Raw genomic sequence first — 21,569 nt, 5'->3', positions numbered from 1 at the left:
TTTTATATAGCGCAAACATTACCCGAAGGTGTCCTTCCCCTCCCTTTGATCCTCCCCTCCTTCCCGCGTGCACCATGCAGTCCTTCCGCGGCTCACTTCTTTCCCCACATTTCTACCTGGGCTGCTTCTAATCCTGTCACCACCCTCTCCACTTTGCTGTCTCTTACTCCACGTGGCCTGTCTCTTTTCACTTGTTCTCTGACTGCCTTTGTCCCAGTGCCTCCTGATGCACACCACCACACACGTCACTCTCTTGACCTCTCTGCGCAGTCTCTCGTGCTCCTTCACTCCTTCCGCTATGCCACTTCCCCTCACCATTCCATTGCACCTACTCCTCTACCCCCCCCCCCCGCCCCCAATCTCTGGCTACGCCTCACTTCTTCCACATCATTATTTCCCCAGCCCTCCCTTTGCTCCCTCTCACCATCTGTAAGCATCTTCAGGTGCATTCTTTGCATGCCCTGTCCTCACTCTCCTCGTGTACCCTCTAGAGCAGCACTCTCTTTTATAATGTTCTCTCATCCATTTTCTTCACATCACTTCTCTTTGCCTCCCATTTCTTACAATATTCCACCCTAGAGTCCTCACCCGTCACTCTTTCTTTCCTACCCTTCTTACGCATCCACATTTCATTCTTGTCTCTCTTCCCTCTGCTTCTCCTTTCTCTTCTCCCCTCCACTATTCCCTCAGAATCTTTTTCCCTCCTCCTTCCTATGCTCGCTCCCTCACCCTTCTCCCGCCCTCCATGCCCTTCACTTCTCCAGCCTCCTTCCCATCCTCTCATCCTTATCTCATTGTTTTCGTCCCCTCCGCCATCGTCTCTTCTGTATCTCGTTATCTTCTCCACTCTTGCCTCATTTTCTTTATTTTCTCTCCCTATGCTTATCCGTCCTCATCTCCTTCTGTTCTCCCCACCCCTCTTTCTCATCTTACGATGTTCTTTCCTCGCCTTGCAGCGTCCTACTTCCCCTCTTCCTGCGTAAACCCCTTCTCTTCCCCACATCTGTTTTATTCTCTCCCTGCTCGTCATTTCTAGCATGTTTCCGTTCCCACCGCCATATGTTCACCTCCTCTCTCCCCTCTCCATCCGCCCTTCTCATCTCTTTCTGGCCTCACCTCGACCTCGCACCTTATTTTCTTCAGGACAGTCTGGATGCTTCACAGCTCCTCTGGCCTCCCTGCCCCCTCCCCCCTGATCTCTTTCTTGCTCCTCTCCTCTCCAGCCTCCTTTTCCTCTATAGTCTCTTTCCACTCCCATCTCTTTTGAGTCTGTCTCTTCCACCTACATCCTCGCCCTTATCTCATCCACCCTCCTTTCACCACCTTCCATCCTTTTCTCCTGGTCCTTCTATCCAACTCTTTATCCTCTCACCCCCATCTCTTTCCTGCCCACTCCCCATGCTTCTCCATTTCTTCTATTTTTTGTGCCTTCTTCTCCTCTGATTGTACTCGTTTTTCGTGCCTTCTGCTCCTCTGAAGGCACTCATTTTCTTGCCTTCTGCTCCCCTGATTGCACTCGTTTTTTTCTTGCCTTCGGCTCCCCCACTCCATCCATCCATCCATCCATCCCCCCCACTCCATCCATCCATCCCCCCCATTTCATCCACCCCCCCACTCCATCCATCCCACTCCACCCATCCATCCCACTCCATCCATCCACCCCCCACTCCATCCATCATCCATCCATCCCCCCACTCCATCCATCCATCCCCCCACTCTATCCATCCATCCCCCCACTCTATCCATCCATCCATCCATCCATCCCCCCACTCCATCCATCCATCCCCCCAATCCACTCTATCCATCCATCCCCCCACTCTATCCATCCATCCCCCCACTCCATCCATCCATCCCCCCACTCCATCTATCCATCCCACTCCATCCATCCATCCCCCACTCCATCCATCCATCCACCCCCCCCACTCCATCCATCCATCCACCCCCCCACTCCATCCATCCATCCATCCCCCCACTCCAACCATCCATCATCCATCCCACTCCATCCATCCATCCATCCATCCATCCCACTCCATCCATCCATCCCACTCCACCCATCCATCCATCCCACTCTATCCATCCATCTATCCACCCCACTCCATCCATCCATCCATCCCCCCAATCCATCCATCCATCCATCCCCCCACTCCATCCATCCATCCCCCCACTCCATCCATCCATCTCACTCCATCCATCCATCCCCCCACTCCATCCATCCATCCATCCATCCCACCCCATCCATCCATCCACCCCACTCCATCCATCCATCCATCCCACTCCATCCATCCATCCCCCCCACTCCATCCATCCATCTCACTCCATCCATCCATCCATCCCCCCACTCCATCCATCCATCCATCCATCCCCCCACTCCATCCATCCATACCCCCACTCCATCCATCCATCCCCCCACTCCATCCATCCATCCCCCGACTCCATCCATCCCTCCCCGCCCCACACTCCATCCCTCCCCCGCCCCACACTCCATCCCTCCCCCGCCCCACACCCCATCCCTCCTCCGCCCCACACTCCATCCCTCCCCCTCCCCACACTCCATCCCTCCCCCGCCCCACACTCCATCCCTCCCCTGCCCCACACTCCATCCCTCCCCTGCCCCACACTCCTTCCCTCCCCCGCCCCACACTGCATCCCTCGCCCACACTCCATCCCTCACCCACTATGCGCTACCACAGCATCACTGAACGCCACAGCATCACTCGTCGCCGCCACAACATCATTCAGAGCCACCACAGCATCAATCTGTGCAACCATTCAACAACAACTGATTCAAATATGTTCTCTCAATGTTTCAAACTTTATTACAAATGTCACAAAAAAATGTTAATATTTCACTTCTGTTCTTGTATTTTCATCACAATAAAATACACTAAACATAATCTTCCAAAAAGTTATTTGCAAAAGTTTAAGCTATTGCAATTAGAAATGACAATAACTTTTATTTAAGTATTAAATATTGGAAAAAATACAACCCATTGTTATTTTTAATATTAATACATCTAAGTCATGTAAATACAACACATATTGCATTACAAATGCTATAGGTGTCACGTTTGCAAAAGTTAACACTATTGGCATTGTAAATGACAAAGTTATTAATTTCGTTATTTTCAAAACAAAAACATAAATAAAAAATTTGTCATTTACAATACTAATACCCCTAACTTTACTAATGCGAGCCCTATTGCATTGCAAACGTATTATTTATAACATTTTTAAAAGATTGTGATTTGTCAGATCAATACATGTAAGACAGGGGAAAACTAAACATGTACCTTTACTAATGCCATAGATGTAACATTTGCTAAATGTATAGCTATTGGCATTTCAAATAACAAAATTAATACTTTTATAATTTGTAAAACATAAACAAAAATTAAAAAATATTTACATTTACCACACCAAAATCTTAAACTTTTCTATTGCGAGACCTATTGCATTTTCAATGCTTGTTCCCCTTTCGTGTGATTATAATTTTAACAGGTGGTTTTCATTCAAGCAGTTGCATCATGTCATGTGATGCTCTGTGCAACTTAATGTGCGGTTTTCACAGCAAAAAATATGATTAGGTCGAAGATAGCACCTAAAAGGGAAGAGTGGGTTTAGCTAGGTAATTTTCGTTAACCAACCAGACTTTTAACATCAAATTGCCATCCCCAGGGCGGTTTTGTTCATTTCCCAGCTATGGCTTATGCTTAATACTTCAAGAACGTGGAAAAACAGTAAATGTTTTGCCTCTATATTTTATTACTAAAAAATAGAACATTATTTACTTACTCGGAGCCACTTTGCTTAAAGTGACATTGTGATGCTTCTTATGAGGAAGGAATGTGTATTGCACGCTGCATCTCTGGATAAAATGCACGAGTCTAAAAGTACAGATTCACTAATACTTTGGAAAGCACTTTCAGAAACGTGAGTTCAGACTACCAATTATACAAAAATAACATTTTAAATAAGTACTTCTCAATGCAGTGCTATAATGTGCCTATTAGTGTAAAAGCTTACACGGTAAAGAACAGTAGTTGTTGTAGCACCTAGGACATATGGATACTTACAAGGTCCCAAAGGCAATACCTTTTGGCTATGCCAATGCTTGTCCTTGATTCTTTTTTCCTGATATCATTTCTCCCTCTGTTGTCTGATTTCATGATCTCAACCCAACTCTGTCCACCAATTGCAGTCTATTGTCGATGTAGTTAAGTGGATTAAGAACCTGCTGCAGGGATCCATTTGTTGTGAACTGCTAGTCATGAATAAGGACCAACGTTTTATACTATAACCTTTTATCCTAAATTAAAACCTCTGCTACTCCAGTAAGGGGGTGGTGGTCATTTAGAGTTCGAGGAAGCGGAAACTCTGCTCTAAATTTTGTAACCAGCATGACCTTAGACCTCGATCTTGCTGGTATGCTGTTTTTCCCCATTGAGATCTAAAAAGGTTTTAAAGTATTTTTTTAAATATAAAAAGTGTTGTACTGTGTGGGAATTGAATCTGTTTATTTGCTCTTGTTGCTACTTTTGCTGCTAATCATTACAATTCAATCGGTGGGCCCAAGAAGGAAATCTTTTTTGGCACAACTGCACTGTAGAGCTGAATCGATGGTCCCCAGGGAAACTAGGGGGGAGACCATTCTTGGCACTACAGCAATTTAGGCATCCGACCTAGAGACTGCATTTAGGTAGGCGCTCAAGCAGTTTTTTCATCACCGCCCACATAATGACGACCATAGCACGGATGCTCAGCAAATTCCCAGCAGGCACTCCAAAGCCAAGCTTGTCTGCGCCCTGACAGGACCAGGGGCCAAGAGCCATGCCTCTCTGACGCACAAAATCATCAGATACACACCCACTCAATTTTCAGGTCGGTGTGTACAGCTGCTGCCTACATTCAATAGGCCTTAACATTTTAAATATGTCATGTAAAAGGTGCGCATTTTGCCCTCCACTCCTCCCTAAACAGTCTAAAAGAACCAAAGAGTATTTATTTATTTTGAAAGTTTTGTATAGCGCAAACAAGATCTTTGCAGATATCAGAGCGCTTCACATAGAAAGGGGGAGCATGAGGGAACATGCCCTCTTCAGCGGCCTACCAGACTATATGGTCCGCCGACTACAGGTTATACAAAACTCGGCAGTCAGACTGATGTTTCAATTACCCAGGAGATCCAGTGTTCGTGAACATCTGCGCAGCCTCCATTGGCTGCCTATTGCCAATCGAATTTTGTTCAAAATTCTGGTCCTGGCTTACCGCGCTATCCATCAGCAGGGCCCAGCATATTTATGGAATAGATTTGTTCTTTATGCTCCCAAACAGGCTCTCCGCTCTGCTAACCTTTGTCAGTTGGTCCAGCCTAAGTTTAAGCTTGCAAGAACTGGAGGCAAATCCATCTCTGTTAAGGCTGCCAAAGCATGGAATGTTCTCCCTTTGGCCCTTCGCACTGCTCCCTCACTTTTGCAGTTCAAGAAGGGACTCAAAACATATCTGTTTAATATTATTCTGTAATCTCTCTCTTTGTTGTGTTAGCGGCCCCGCCTTTTCCTCATGTACTCACCGCGCCAGGATACTCCTGAGTAATAGAGCGCGCAATAAAAGGCTTTATAACATTATAACATAGTCAAACAGGTAAGTAAAAATGCTAGTAGTACAAACACGTGGTAGCCTAGAAAATCACATAAATCATTAATACATATAAAACAAATAATCCACGGGGTCGAACAAGGAGTACGGATCAGTGCGGAGTCTTAACAAAGTTCAGAATAGCACTTCAAGTGTATTTGGCCATGAGGATAGCTTTTACTTCTTTTTTAAACAGTGTAGTGGAGGAGATAAGCCTTGTTTCAGGGGGGAGTGAGTTCCAGATCCTGGGTGCCATTCCTGAGAAGGAGCGTTTATAAGTTTTTTCCTTCCGGAATCTTCGAGGCTTCAGCAGAAGATTGTTTGTGCCTCTGGTGTTTCTAGAACCGCCAGAGATTGTCAGCTTCTGAGTGAGATAGCTTGGTGAGCTCATGTGGACAGCTTTGTGCGTCATGCAGGCGATGTTCAGATGTATTCTGGCTTCGAAAGGCAGCCAGTTCAGGTGTTTAAAGTCAGGGGAGATATGTGAGTGTTTTTTTGAACCAGTGAAGAGTCTCGCTGCAGCGTTTAGAGAAGTTCTTAGGGGAGCAGTAGTAGTTAGGGGGAGTCCGCAGAGGGCGATGCTGCCATACTCTATTCGAGGGATGACTACTGCTTGTACTGCAGTTTGGAAGTCATTCCAAATAGAGTAGACAAGCTACGTCTGTTCCTCTTTAATTGTATGTCATTAGGCTGCCATAAGCTGGATATATTTTTCCTTTGTCTGGAGAATAGCTCAGACATCCTGTTTTTGACTGAAATATGGTTACAGAAGGACCCCAAGCCTGACATAGTGCAAGCTTGCCCCATAGGATAGTATATTATCCAGAAAGACCGTGAAAACAAACTAAGTGGGGCATCGTCATTATACTAAAAGACAATTACAAGAAAGTTTTCAACCCCTCCACCCTCCAGGATTGCAATAGCTTTTCCTTCACCATTTCTCTTAATCCAACTTTCACCTTTGCCGAGGTCCAACAATGTAGGCCACATGGCTCCCCCTCCCATTTCCTCAATACACTCCGAGACAGTCTCAGATATGGCCCTCAATAAAATCAATTTCTCCTTGCTGGGAGACTTTAATATCCACACTGAGGATGGCACAATTTAGGCCTCCAACAGCCTACTTCAGGACCTCACCTCCTTACAGTTCAAACGAAGGTCAAGGGCTCTTCCCACGAAAAAGGGCACACTATTGACCTGGTACTCGGCAACAACCCCAATCTACCGGTACCACAACCCATGCCGGTGATATTGTTATGTTATGTTATGTTATCCGTATTTATAGAGCGCACAGATGCCCCAGCAAAGGGGCGTCCTGGCGCTGATAGAACAGAAAACCGGACAAAAGCAATACCAAGAAAGCAACACAACAACCTTAGAAATCCAGTGGAAAAAGGAAAGTTTTTATAGCTCTCCTGAAAGCCACGAGACTATCAATGGCACGAATATACACAGGAAGGGAGTTCCACAGCCTGGCAGCAAGCACACGAAAGGAGCGGCCGCCGGTTCTGGACCTCTTAAAGCGTGGAACTATAGCCAAATGAAGGCTAGAGGACCTCAGAGAACGAGTGGGAACATAAGGAGAAATAAGGTGCTCCAGGATCTGAGGAGACGAGTGTTTAAGGATTTTAAACGAAAGACAAAGGGACTTGAACTTAATTCGCTGAGCCACCGGCAGCCAGTGGAGCTTCTGAATAGTTTTTTTGGCTGAGCAGAATCTGGGTAGGCCAACCAGAGCCCTGGCGGCAGCGTTCTGTACGCGTTGGAGTCTTAAGAGTTCAGCCTGATTAGCTCCAAGCAGAAGGGAGCTTGCATAGTCCAATCTGGACAAAATCGTAGCTTGTACAATAAGCTGTCTAGTAGGAGCATCAAAGAATTGAAAGGTAGATCTGAGTTTACGGAGAGTGCCATAACAGATGGCGGCTACTTTTTTTGTATGGATAGCAAAATTAAGTTGAGGATCAAGCCATACCCCTAGGTTTTTAACCTCGGTGACAGGAATAGGGGTCGGGCCGAGCTCAGATGGCCACCATTTATCACCCCAGAGATGACTCTGCTTACCGACAATGAGCACCTCGGTTTTTTGGGCGTTCAATTGAAGGTAGTTATCCGTCATCCAGAGGGCCACTGAGAGGAATCCCTCACGGAACTTAGCAAGCTCCAGGTCAGAGGCCCCACTTATTGCAGCTGCCAGCTGCGTGTCGTCAGCGTAGGATACCATGGTAAGGTTCCAACGCTTAGCGACAGCAGCCAGCGGCTGCACATAAAGGTTGAATAAAGTGGGGCTGAGGGCCGAGCCTTGCGGTACTCCCTGGTCAATGGGATAGGGTCTAGATTCAAATGGTGGGGTGATAACCTTGAAGGTACGACCAGATAGAAAAGATCGAAACCATTCAAGTGCCACATTATCGACACCTGCCTCAACCAACCGCTGTAATAAAACAGCGTGGGAGACCGTGTCGAACGCGGCACTGAGATCAAGGAGCACCAGTGCCGCCATGTGACCAGAATCCACCAAAGACCGGAGATGTTCGACCATTGTCAGAACACCAGCTGATTCCCATTACCTTGTACTTTCCCTCTTCTCTTAGTGGCCCACTCAGGTCGATGAAGCAGGATCGCTGCTGGTCTAAACTAGATTATGAAGTCTGGACGGCTACCTCAAAGTCCAAACCTGACCTGGGGGAGTGTTAGAACTGGCATCTTTTGGCGTGTTTCCCCTGTCTTTTTGCTTTCTGACCTCCTGGTTTTGATAATGTGCTGTTTTTTGCTGGTTCAGTGTCTCTGCACACTCTCTCACCTCTGTTCAGTGTTAAAGTGCAAGTGCTCCTGTTGTAAATCTTGTTTATGGATTGGTTTTTCCATGATTGGCTTATTTGATTTACTACTAAGTCCATAGTACAGTGCACCGTGTGTGCCCAGGGCCAGTAAATAAAATGCTACTCGTGGGCTTGCAGCACTGGTTGTGTCACCCACACAAGAAGCCTTTCAAAGATGTCTGTGTCTGCCTGCCGTTTTTACTGCCATGTCGACATGGCAAGTGCACCCACTTGCCAGGCCTAAACATTTCTCTTTTCATACATGTAAGGCATCTCTCAGATAGGCCCAGGGTAACCCTATGGGCAGGGTGCAGTGTATGTGAAAGGTAGGACATGTACTGGTGTGTTTTACATATCCTGATAGTGAAATATTGCCAATTTCATTTTTTACTATTGAAAGGCTATCTACCACATAGGCTAACATAGGAGTTGCTTTATAACATCTTACAAGTATAACTGTCTATTGGGACAAGATAGGTAAATGGAGTTTAGGCTCTCTGAACTCATAATTTAATTACAAATCTTTTTAGGGAGATGGTTATCAAATTGTGTTTTTGAAAATGCCACTTCTAGAAAGTATGCAAAAACATGCAAAAACGTTTAATGTAACACTTTTCGCATTAAGTGGGATGGGTATGCCCAGACATGGGTCCCTTGCTCACTGTACCACTGGATTCAAGCTAGCCTGGCTGAAGAAGGGTGACACCCTGAAACTGGTCCCAGGATGCTTGTTTCTGGTCCAGGGAGGACCTGGCCTTGCAGTTCGGTCTGGACTGTTCCCATGAGGCACAGGGTTAAGACTGATTTGCATATGGCTGGGTCCAAATAGGGGTGGCGTAGTGGGCAAAAGAACGATGGATATAACCCAGATCTTTTGACTGGGGGAGAATGTTTGCATTGTCCACATTCCGTCCATCATTTGTTTGCTGTAACACTTTTAGATATAGGCAGTTTCTTGTTAAACCATCTTTTCTGCATCTGCTGTTTGTGTAGTGACTGTCTGGTTTTGGAGTGACAGGAGCTGGGGATGTGCATTTACTGTAGACAGCCACTAGGTGGGTTGAGATGTATCCTGCCTTTCCTGGGTGATTTGTAGCTGGGCTGAATATACCTGGCAGCTTATAGAGTAGTGGGAGAAGTTGCCACTTGCACCTAAATGGACTGTGGCTGCCTTCCACAAAGATGTCTCCACCTCCTGCAGTGAACCTGGCCTGAACCAGGCAGAACTGGCTCATGTGCGCCAGAGGAACTTGGGCTGTACCCATTTCAAAGAGAAATGTGGTTTAAATACTGGGGCCCGACCCCAGGACTTTAGAACTCTATTGGATGAAGAAACCTGCCAAGAAGAAGAGCTGAAGAAGTTGTCAGGTGAGACTACCACTTTGCTGTGTTGGCCTACAGTGGCTGCTTCTGTCTTGGGCAGTGAACGGACTGTACTTTCTGCATCTTATATTCCTGAGTTTCTCCAAGGGGTTGAGATAGAGCTTGACCTCTGTTCAAGAAGTCTCAGGAACAGCAAATACATCAAGCTTATCTGCTATCAGCACCAGGAACTCTGTGTTTTGTGCTGCAACAGAAGAAAAAGAAACCAACCTCCGTCAGCGACGCCACTGCTGTCTCCGTGAACTGGAGACACCGCAGAGAGCACCACCGCATGTTACACCGCAACCCTTGTTCTCACAGACTACTCCGTCCGCTGCCACTGTGACATGTAAGCTCCCCATCGCTTCGCACTGCCGCCCTGGTATCCCTGAGGCCGCCGCTTCATGCCGACAGTGAAGCTGCTGTCTACAGCGTGGTTCAGGGGTACTGCTTGTGAGTTCTTGACACACTGCCCCGTCCTACACCGCAGCCTTGGCCCACCCACACCGGTGCCATCGACTCCAGTTTGTCAGTCGACGATGGCTCTTCAACGACGACACTGCCTGCACCGTGATTTGGGGTCATCGCTCGGGAGTTACTCGACACACTGCCCCTTCCCACACTACAGCCATGGCCCACCATCACCGGCGACTCCAGTTTGTCAGCCGACGACAGCGCTTCAATGACAACGCTGCCTGCACCGTGACCTACCAACACATTGACGAGCACCGTCCCACTTTGCACTGCAGCCTTGGTCTCACCGACGCCGCTGGACGCCGTCACTGAGCCGCTGCCTGCACCCCGACCTGAGGACAAACGCACGCTGCACGTCGCACCCCGACCTGAGGGAATTGCCCGCTGCACGTCGCACCGAAGCCCTGACGCCCGCCTGCGCTCCTTCCTTAAACAGCATAGAGTTCGACCTGTAACATGTGTGACTACAAGGGCCCGAATACTTCTGCACCGATCCCTCGACACAACTCGACTCCTGCCGACACCGGCTCTTCGGAGCCCATTGCGAGGATCCATGCGCCCTGCATCTCTAAAGGTACTGTTTAAGGGTCTCCCCAACACTGTCGCTGGCCTGTGATACTGCGGTCAGCCAGAACTGTTGGATTTGTTTGTTCACGACGCCGTGATAGCCCTGGATGGAGCCATCAACTTCAAGGAACTGTTTTTAAAGTCTATTTTTGCTTATTGAAATTTTTAAATAACTGTATGTTGGGTTCTTATCGTTTTGGGCTTGTTTTACACAGATAAATATTGGCATTTTTTTCTAAAACTGGTGTGGTGTCCTTTTGTAGTGTTTATACTGCACTGCACTGCTTTACACATTGCTTCTGAGATAAGCCGGACTGCTTTTGCCAAGACCCCCATTTCTAACAGGGATCATATATCTGGGGCAAACTCCAAGTTCCTTAACTGGACTAGTAACTCCCTGGACCTAGTTCTTCCCGAAAAGACTCGAAACGGTACACAGCAAAGTAAAAAATCTCCTCGGTGTTTCCCTCATCTGTTAGCACTCAATAAGAAGTACTAAAGACTAGCTAGGAAATGGAGCTCTTCCCTTCTTAACCTTTACATGCAGCCTTTAGCAGAGATAGTTCAGTCGTTTGGTCTAACTATAGTTTCTTACGCAGATGATCAACAATTAGTCATCTCCGTCGCCAAGGAGCACGGCTCTAACTGTAAACGACTAGTCCCCTGTCTAAAAGAGGTAGCCAAATGTTTCCTCAAGTTAAACGGGGATAACACGGAGCTCATGCTCTTGGGTAACAAAGTAAAAAGGGTGTTATTCTTGGGACTACACCAAGCTCAAAAAACAAAATAAAAAGTTTGGGTGTCTGATTGGATGACACTCTTACCATATAACCCTGGGCCAATACACTAGCAGTGAAATGTTTTGGAATACTCAGATGGCTTAGAAAAGTGTTGGATCTTCTGCCTCCCTTCTCCCATCACAGCGACTCATTGTACACACTCTGATCAACTCTTGGCTTGACTACGGGAAGAAGGTCACAGACCATCCAAAATGTGGCCACCGACCTCCTTCTCAAAATTCCAAGGCACCTGTCCACAATGAGGGCTTTGGTTGACCTTCACTGGCTCCCCATCGAGCAGCAAGTGCCGTTCAAAGCTCTTCGCATCGTGCATAGGGCCTTCCACAGTAAAGGACTCCAAATACTACTTGCTCTCATTGTACCAGTCAATTCCAGAAAGTCCCTAGGATCTGCCACTTCTCTCCTTGCAAATACACCAAGAATCCATAGACCCAGATGGGGTGGTCAGTCCTTTAAGTTCCTAGTACCTAAACTATGGAATTCCCTTCCACTCAAACTGTGTCAAATAGAATCCAAATCCTCCTTCAGGAAGGCTCTGAAGACGTGGCTATTTGTCAGATAGTTTCTCTCGTCAGCACTTAGGGGTGTCGGTTATAAGATCAGCTTGTTAGGGTTAGTGCCTGTAAGCCTTCAGGTAGCCATGCGCTCTACAAATAGATTAGATTAGAACCCATATATAGGTTGGAAAACTACTGAATGACTTATGGTGAAGCCTCTATGAGCTCTGCTGGCTGGCGGCAACCCATCCTCTGCCGACCTCCTGCCTTTGATGCATCAGAAGGCATCAACGGTAATTCTGAGGAAGGTTTTGTCTGCCCAGGTCAGCATGATGGACCGAGGCTGGGAAGATCAGCAATGGCTCTCAAGTGCAGGAGAAAACTTGCTGCGTGTCAGTTATTAATTTTTTGTTTCCCAGAAATATATTGAAATTTTGGAGTTTGTTTCTGAGAAACAGCAAAAAATGCTGACGTGGCAACAACATTGTGGCCTGTTCCGGCTAATTTCTGACGGAAGTGCTTCTGCCCTTTTTGGCAGAAGCATTTTTGTTCAAAATCGACTACAAATGTTGTAGTCCGTTCATAACAGGGCTTTTAGACTCACTGAGAAAGTTCAGTTTTGATGTTTGCTCTAGAAATAATGCTAATTTGATCATCACATCATAGCTCTGTGTCTTGCAACACAGCTGCAGAATCAAGTTGTGTTCCAAACTGTTGGCCATCTTGCCATGGGCCTCCAATGTTTCCCAAAAGGTATGAACCCACCCAACACACAGGTGGACTACTGTGCCCCCCAAATTGCTGCCTGTGAATTTGAGAGTAATTCTGCATTTGCAGAGCAATATATTAATCTAAAAATGGTTAATTGTGACGTACTTAATGATCAACATAGTTGCCTGAATATTTTTTACATTTAGATTCTACTGAAATAAATGTTTTCAATCTGTTTTGCACCAGATTCTTCCTCATCAGATGTGACTGATTCCTACAGTCCTCCAGCCTCACCTAGGGTGCCAGAAGAGATACCTGTGGCCATATTCTCCATTCCATTTGATGACCCATCGCCTATGGAGTTTGTTGTGTAAAGAAATTTATTAGAAATCTATTTTACTGAATTTTGTATGAGTTGATGTTCTGCATGTTCAGCATTTTCCTTACCCTTGCAGCTGTAAAGAGGTGCCAAAGTTGGATGAGGACCTGCAGTGCCCACAATCTATATTCTTTACCACTGATGATCCTATGTGTGTGCCAACAGAACAACACAGCCTCCATGCACAAGACAGGTAATATTACAACAATGCTATTGCATATGATCACAAATAATGGCACATAGTGATAGCAGGAGACTGAAACTACCTTCTCAGTTACAAATTAGCATACCCTAGCGAATGTACCGGCCCAAAACATGAAATGTTTGGCCACTGAGGTTCTGAAACAAAGAATTTTGAAGAGGCTGAAACATGGCGGCTTTGATGACCTTAAATATCCAAAGTGCTGAATAATGCTATTTACAAATGAAATTGAGGAGAATTAGTATGGGGAAGTATATTTAGGATTAATTTCAGGCTCCTAGCTAGGGAGCCCGTGTCTTCATAGAGTGATCAAATACTAGCTGCCCAAATATTCTTTTAATTACTCTTGACTAGATGATTGGACCTTTTACTACTAGTGTGTGCCTTTAACTAACGTGTGGTGTGTTCTACTGCTTGGCCCTTGATGACAGTACGCCCATGTGGTAATTCCTACAGTACTAGAGTATTTATTCCAGATTTAGCTTACCTGGACTGAATGAGTATTTCTCTGTTTCTCAGATCTTATAACGGCAACACAGACAACATTAAGAACTCTAGAACCCGGTAGATGCTATGAGTTCTTATTCATTGTTTTAAAGGTCTCGCGTTTTCTGGTCCGATGTAAATATATGTTGAAATCTTTGTTTTTCAGCACAAGCAATGACAATTGTGAAACTTATGAGGTACCAGATGTAATGGTGGAAGAGGAGGTGGTGGCAGTCAGCCAAACTGAGGGAGATGCAGAAATCCCGTTAGAGGAGGGAGAGACTTGTTACACTGAGGAGGGAGCTCTTTGCCGCAGTGAAGAGTGGTACTTCCAGCCCACACAAGAGGAAGATGAATACTCTGCCGAAGACCAAAAGGTTGACCTAGTCGCTGAGCATAACTTCAATGAAACAAAGGACAAAATCACTACTGAGCGCAGCAGACGCCGCAAAAATACAACACACACTCCAAACGTGGAGAATGTAAGTCCAACAAAAAAATTAATTAATTCATGCGAAAAGTGTACGATATTTGTTACCTCAAATCTCGCTATAGGAAGAATTGCTACTAATTTGTAGTTTTGTATGTCTGTTTTATAAATGACCACTAAGGTAGGCCCTAAAGGCTCATAGGGCAGGGTGCAGTGTATTTAAAAAGTAGGACGTGGGTTTAAGGTTTACATGTCCTGTGAGTGAAAAACTCCTAAAGTCATTTTCACTATGATCCTGAGTGTAGGAGCAGATTGGGAAATTAAGTTTAGACTCTAAGACTTGTAATTTGAAATCTTATTTAATGGTAAAGTCCGATTTTAAGTTGTTGCTGAAACTTTTAGAAAGGTGGCATTTTCTTGTCTTAACCATTTAGTGCCTGCTGCCTGTACCTGGGTCACATAACTATGAATAGTAAAGGCAGATGGACTCTTTGTATTCCTCCCAGACAGTGAGAGAAAGGGGGGGCTAGATATTGGCATAATGGCCCACCCTGCCAGGATGGTTGCTGCACAGTTGTTCTCTATCCCCACTTCAAAAGGCTGCCTCCAGTACACACATAAAAGGGGCCAGACGCCAGTCTTTTGTAACCCCAGACTACGTAGAGCCTTGGAAGTTGAGGGGGAAGAACTTTCCAGAACCAGATGTATGGGGAGAATAGGGAGCTGCCCCCACTACTTTCCACCCTTCAAATGCTGGCACCAAGTATAAATATTGGACCTCCGGAGCCACTCATCATATCACTTCTGATTTCAGAAGGACTGCTGTGCTCCTCCCTGCCCTGCTGCTGGAAGAAATGCCTTGCTGTCTAAAGAAGGAAGCCTGGACTTACTCCTTGAACTTAGGACCACCAGAGTGACCCTGACGTCTAGCTGGCTGGATTCCTGTGTGAACTACAGGGACATAACAAGAGATATGTCCCGCATTTGCCCAGTTGTCCAGACTTGCAACTGGACCTGCCTTCGCTTTGCTGGCCTGTGTTCCTCATCCCCAATAGGTGCACCCCCAGGTCCTGGACCCTAGGGGGCATCCGAGTGCATTCCTCTAAAATGAAAGGTGAAATCCTGAAGTTATAGGCTTTTAGCGAACAGGCCTGCTCATGCTGAGACTCTGACGCCAGTAACGTCCACCATTTTGATGCTGCGATGAACACGCTCTTCATGTTAAAGTGACTGCCACCAATGTTCAAAATATTCAATCACAGTATAAGCATTAGGTTCTGACACAAACTTGACCCTGGGGCCACTTTGAAGGTCAATCCCAACTTTTCCCATGGACGAGACGGGCATTTAATAGTTTGTATAGGAGGCTTCCTTGTGACAAAACGTTTCTCCGAGGTGGCACAAATGGCACACTTTGTAACAAATTTATCCACCTCTCCATCCATAAAGGGCCACCAAAAAGGTAAAAAGTACCCCCTAAATGACCCTAATGAGCCATCTTAATGAGCTTGTACCTCACCCTGCCGGTGGTCCTAATATCTCCGCTCTAAGCAACAAATCATCCTCTACAGATAGCTCATTTACCACTTTCTAAAAAAGGTTGGCACACACATTCAACAGACTTTTTTCATTACGCCACCCTTTTGTAACACATTTGATAGTTAGTATGAGAATTTTGTCTGCAACAATTTCTGCTCGCCATTCAGTTTGAAATACAGCACTCATCCCTTTAAATGTACAGCTACAATCTAACAGCTCTCTTTGCGCTCTGCATCATCCACATCATCACTCCCCCGCCCCCCCCCCCCCCCTGAAGGAGGATCTAGATAAGAGGTCAGCTTTTGCATTGCTTATACCTTGAATTTGTCATGTATCAAAATAAAATTTTTAGAGCCTTGTTGACAATCTCGCTATGCGATGAGTTTGGTCTTTGATCTTATCTCCACCCAATGTTGTCACCAAAGTCTTTTGATCGGGCCTTAGCGTAAATTTTGTTCCCACCACATAGGGCTTAAATGTTTTAATAGCCCACCAACAAGCTAATAGTTTGTTTTCAATAGTAGAGAAGTGTGTTTCTGGCTCTGTGTCCTGGACCCATACCCAATGTTCTTTTCACTTCTAGCATCACACTGCGTAAGAACTGGCCCAGGCCACAATTGCTGGCATCAACAGTTATACTAATGAACAAAAAGATGCCGCTACTGTCTCACTGTTTGTTTTAAATCATATGGATTATACACTATTGTCCACAACTTCCAGGATGCTTTGCGAAACCGGAAGTAGGGTGTGAAACAAGCCGCGGGACCGACGCTGCGATTGAATACAGCGCTAGGGAAACCGATCCCCTCCGAGTGAAGCGGGTCTGAAAAAATGCCTCCAAATTAGAGCCCACCCGCCCTCTTCGATCCCCACACCCCGGACAAGCAGCCGACGACAAACAAGTCAGACTGCAGGCGCCCCACAGGCAACCTCCGTGACCTTGATCATAAATTTATGTTTCCATTTGGATGTTTTGGTTGTTCCGCCAGGGAAATCCTAACAAAAGCCCCTTTCAGCTTTAAATTCTAGACCTTTTTGTCCTGATGAGAACTCCCCTACCAGTGTGAGTTCGAAACGCGTAGACAATTGATGCCATCTAAACAAAAGGAGTAATCTAAAACTTTTTTCAACAAAAACTTTATTGATGGAAATTCATTGATTTTTATGGCTTACTGTGAATATTGTAATTCCAGTGTGTGTATATATATGAAAATATGAACGGCTGTGTATGTATGAGGGTATGATTGTTTTTGAACGTATGAAATTTCTATAATTTTGGAAGTGTGCAAAGGCTTGTGTGTTAACAATTTTGTAAAATGTATATATTATGGAGGTCTTGTATTGTATAATGAATTGCTGAAATAATAACCAAATGTCTTTTTTGAAAAAGAAAAATTAAAAATAAAACAAAAGATTTATTCAGATTTGACTGTGTCAATGGACCATAGTGTATAATCCATATGGTTTCAAAAATTTAAAACAAACAGTGAGACAGCAGTGGCATCTTTTTGTTCATTAGTATTTTGTGGCGGAGCCTTGCTTTTGACGGCCCAGACCCAGTAGTGATTTTTCGATCAACAGTTATACAGCAAGACCATTCCGGATTAAAATTTTAAGAACCTTGGAGATTGCAAGTTACCTTTAATCCATTCAAATCCTTCTTAACACCCCAGTCAAAGTTTTTATGTGAGAAGCATAATCACACAATCCCATAAATGATTTGAGTGTTGTTTTTATCTACAGGTACACCTGCATTGAAAAGGGCATTAACGAAACCTGGCCTTGGTTCGATGCCATCTAGGGACACAACTTTTCCGAAGTACTCTACCTTGTCTTTTAACAACTCGCACTTCTCCATTTGAAGAACCACCCTTTTTTCCTGAAATATGGATAGAACTTGAAGAATACTTTCATGTTCTATGGATGCCGCAAAGATCAGTATGTCATCCTGAAATGCTGCAAAAAGATATGGCAAGGACAGGGTGTCAAAGGCCTTTTCCAGGTCCAAGATCAGGCAAGTGGACTGAGGAAAGCAGCCCTGTACTCGATTCTGGACATAGAATAATCAGGGTATGTTCTGGAAAGTACATCTGCCTGGGACAAACCTGCATTGATCCTGATGCACCAGTGTTGGGAGGACTTGTGTATAGCGATCCGCCAGTATCTTGCCGAAAATCTTAGTCTGCCGATAGCAGTGTAATCGGTCTGTAAGATGTTACCCTTTTCTGATCACAATCTTGTTTTAAACAGGACACTGTAAGCAGAAGTTCCCTACCTTCTAGTACTTCCCCGTACATGTCAGCTAGCCTAGGTGCTAGGAAAGTGGAGAAGTGCAATAGTATTCTAGTGGTAGGCAATCAAGACCTGGGCCTGAATCGCCTGAGTCACATTGTGGATGTGAACACCACGTCAAGGGAGGTCCTGCCGGGTGGGGCGATTCGGGGCAGATGGAAGGGGGTGAGGAACTAATCTGCTATTACTTGGCGGGCCTGTTCCGGAGCCCTGTAAACTTCACTATAGTATTAAAAAAAGGCCGGATTGATGTCTGCTTGGGATTAGACTGTCTCCCCAGTGGGAGTGAATATTTCGGTTATGGGGCATGAGTCAGTTTCTTGCCGAATGGGCCAGGCAAGCTGTGTTCCTGCTCTCTCACTCAAGAAGCACTCTGGCTGCATGAGCCCTGAAGTTCTATTGTCCCAGGTCTGCTAATACTTCGGTATATGCAGTTTTGGCTTCCGCTGTCTGGGTCGGTGATTTGCCATCGGCTTCCGCTGCCCGAGTCAGGGTTGCCAATTCCACCTCTAGTATTCGTTGCTCTAGTGTGGTGCGGATCCCTGATATCTGCCGAAAACATGTCCCTCTTATGACTACTTTGAAAGGCGTCCCATTTTAGCATCCTTGTGGATGCCATATTGGCGTTTTTGGCAAAATAGCTCCTAATGTTTTTGTCTTGCTCATGACTGAATACTTGGTCTTCCAGGCAGTCGCCAAGTGGGGACCGGGTCGCCATTTAAGGGTAATAAGGTGTGCATTGTGGTTAGAGAGGACCCACCCCAAGTAGTCTGCATGCTGGATCATGGGGATAGCTACAGGCAAGCACAGGAAGCAATCCAGTCGTACCCGGAGATTGTGCGGGATGGAATCAAATGATTATAATTTGATTGTGGAGTATTTGCTTTGCCAGGCATCCATCAGTAACCAGCGGCGCACCACCATACTGTACCATTCTGTTTGCATATTGGCCAGAAAGTAGAATGGGGAGATGGTATCTATTCATGGAGAGAACCAGCACACAGTTGTAGCCTCCCCGCACCCCCCAAAATATTCACGATGATGTGGTGAACTGGGCTAGAACTCCCGAAAGAGTTCAAGAATTTTCCCTGCTCAGAATTTGGTGCTTAGATACTGCCTATGAGTATCAGTCGGCCATCCAGGAGCCCCTCCAGGAGAGCGTACCGTCCCTCTGTATCAACAACCTTACGTGTTTCGTGGCCGGGAACCCCGGTCGGAGCCATATTAGTTGCCTGCATGCGTATGCTGAATGTGTAGTTGCTCAGAAGGTGCCTCTCCATCTCTTACACCGTTTGTTCAGTTCCCCAGCTATTGAGAGTGAGATTGAGGAAACGTGTATCATTTGTCGGTGACATGATTGGGCATTGGCGGAATGAATAGGGGCATTAGGGAATTGTTCGCAATACTTGGGACCTACCGCAACAGACAGTACGTCTAAACTGAGCATGATGCTACCGCACTAGTGTAGTGTGAAGGTGGGCAATTATTGCGCCCTAGCGAACAGTGTGTGTGGTCTATGTAGAATCTGAGTGGTTGATTAGACCAAGAGCTTGGCTAAATTATAATACTGGTGGCGTAAGTTTATCTTGACATTGTCATATCTAAGGATAGTTGATGGGGAAAAGCATGATATGTTAGTCTTCTACTCATATGGACCCATTTGCCTGGCTGCTCGCAGTACTGCATCTGTCGCAGAAGTGAAGGAGCTTCACTAGCAGTGGACGAGGATTGGACCCCAGAGGCAGACTGCGAGCCGGCACTCGGTGTGCTTGTTCCACTGAGAAGAAGGCAGTTAGTTCCGAGTCCCGTGTGAAAGATCTAAGCCACGTCTCCACGTAACTGATAGTCTGATCCTTTGACTCCCTCATGTAGGCGGGGGACTGTAATATTGCCCCCCCCCGTGAGCGTCCTCGAGATCATCCGTTAGTTTTTCCAGCATCATAACTCGACTTTGTAATTCTCGTAGTATTTCTTGCTGCAACTTTGTCAGGGGCTGTAAAAGTGGAGAGAGTTTTCTCACCATCTGTGACATTGTCATCCAGTTTGCGGTGATCATCACGTAAGAGGTTGAGGTCTGTGCTGTTGCCAGAGCCCCAAATCTGTCCTGTGTGGTGACCCTGGACTGTTCGATGGCCGATAGCACCTTGTCCAATTTTTCAGACATGTAGAGAGTGGGTGGTGCCTACACTTCTCCTTGCTGGTTTTTGGTGATTAGAGGGTGGCAGTGTATCAGGATGGGCCCTTGCGGTCCAATATTTGAGCAGAGCTTCCCCATGCTTTACTGGGACAAAAGCGACACCTCACTGTGTTCTGCCGTGTTGGCGCGCTGGAGCCCACTCTCTGAAGGATAGTGTATTGTTCACTTTCCCCGGTGTCTTTTGGGGTTAGGTCTACTGGCTGGTGTTTATCCGGGGGTATGGTTTCCTCTCAGTGTATCACTAAGTGGGTATTGCTGGAGTTTGCTTTCTGTGTCCAGCAGGGATAGCACCCGCAGTTGATGTCTGTATTTTCGTAAGTGTACAAGTCTATAATTTGGGTAGTGTCTAGTCTCACCCTGTGCCTCAAGTGTAACGCCGACTTAGAGTTCGAGGGGGGGCGCTATACTCGTGTACCTTCCAGTGGCAGCGCTGTTGTTGCGGGGCTTTATGTCTGGGCCCTCTGGTTGCTTGGTTTTTATCCCATTGTTGCTGCCCCGTGGAGTTCTAGAGTTCTATCTAGATCTGCATCTAGATAGGAGGGAGGAGTTGCACCTGGGACCTGTACAGGGCTGGGCCTTCCCTCGACAATGCTGGCTCCACCCCCTGTGGTGTCTGATGTCGCTGCCCTGCACACTGAAAGAAGAGAAGGAAGACTTTCAACAAAGTGCTCCTGGACTGTACTTGCCTTCCACAATGCTGGCCCCACCTCCTGTCGGGTGTCTGATGTGCCTGCCCTGTGCTGTGAAAGGGAAGGAGAAGTCTGGTGAACAGAGTGCTTCAGAACTGGCTTGAACTGGGCACAGGCACCTCTCCCCTCAGAGAACAAAGGATTTTGGGGTATAAGTATTGGGACCCTGATCCCATGAAATTAGATCACTTCTGGACTTACAAGACAAAAAATCTGCTGAGGAGAATGAACCTGAAGAAACTGAAGAGAGACTACTCCCAAACTGAAGTGCTGTTTGGGGGATTGGCCTGCAGTGGTTGCCTTGCTTCCAAAGGGAGGAGAAAGAACTCTGGACTTTTCTTTCAACTTGTGCAAAGATCTCCAAGGGCTTGGAAGAGAGCTTGCCCCCTGACCGAAGTCCCAGGACCAGTGGACTTCACCAGCCTTTGTGAATTGCTGCTGAAAACAAGTGGCTACAGAGGCATGGAGCTGTGACCGACTCTCACGACCGG

The 21,569-nt window shown here is 46.2% G+C and overlaps 1 protein-coding gene across 1 annotated transcript in view; it reads left to right on the top strand.

Annotated features, from left to right (window-relative positions):
* Window positions 1–21,569, top strand: part of LOC144770362 (uncharacterized protein ZSWIM9-like) — a 396,670-nt gene that overhangs the window by 264,795 nt on the left and 110,306 nt on the right. Inside the window, exons 5-7 of the mRNA XM_078654827.1 lie at window positions 13,111–13,234; window positions 13,320–13,436; window positions 14,098–14,413. Of these exons, the coding sequence (XP_078510953.1) occupies window positions 13,111–13,234; window positions 13,320–13,436; window positions 14,098–14,413 (557 nt within the window). The remainder of the gene's footprint in view (window positions 1–13,110; window positions 13,235–13,319; window positions 13,437–14,097; window positions 14,414–21,569) is intronic.

The sequence above is a fragment of the Lissotriton helveticus genome, chromosome 7 (genome assembly GCF_964261635.1).
Source record: "Lissotriton helveticus chromosome 7, aLisHel1.1, whole genome shotgun sequence".
Classification (NCBI taxonomy): domain Eukaryota; kingdom Metazoa; phylum Chordata; class Amphibia; order Caudata; family Salamandridae; genus Lissotriton; species Lissotriton helveticus.
The sequence above is the reverse complement of the archived record's forward strand: the minus strand, read 5'-3'. Positions and strand labels throughout refer to the sequence as shown.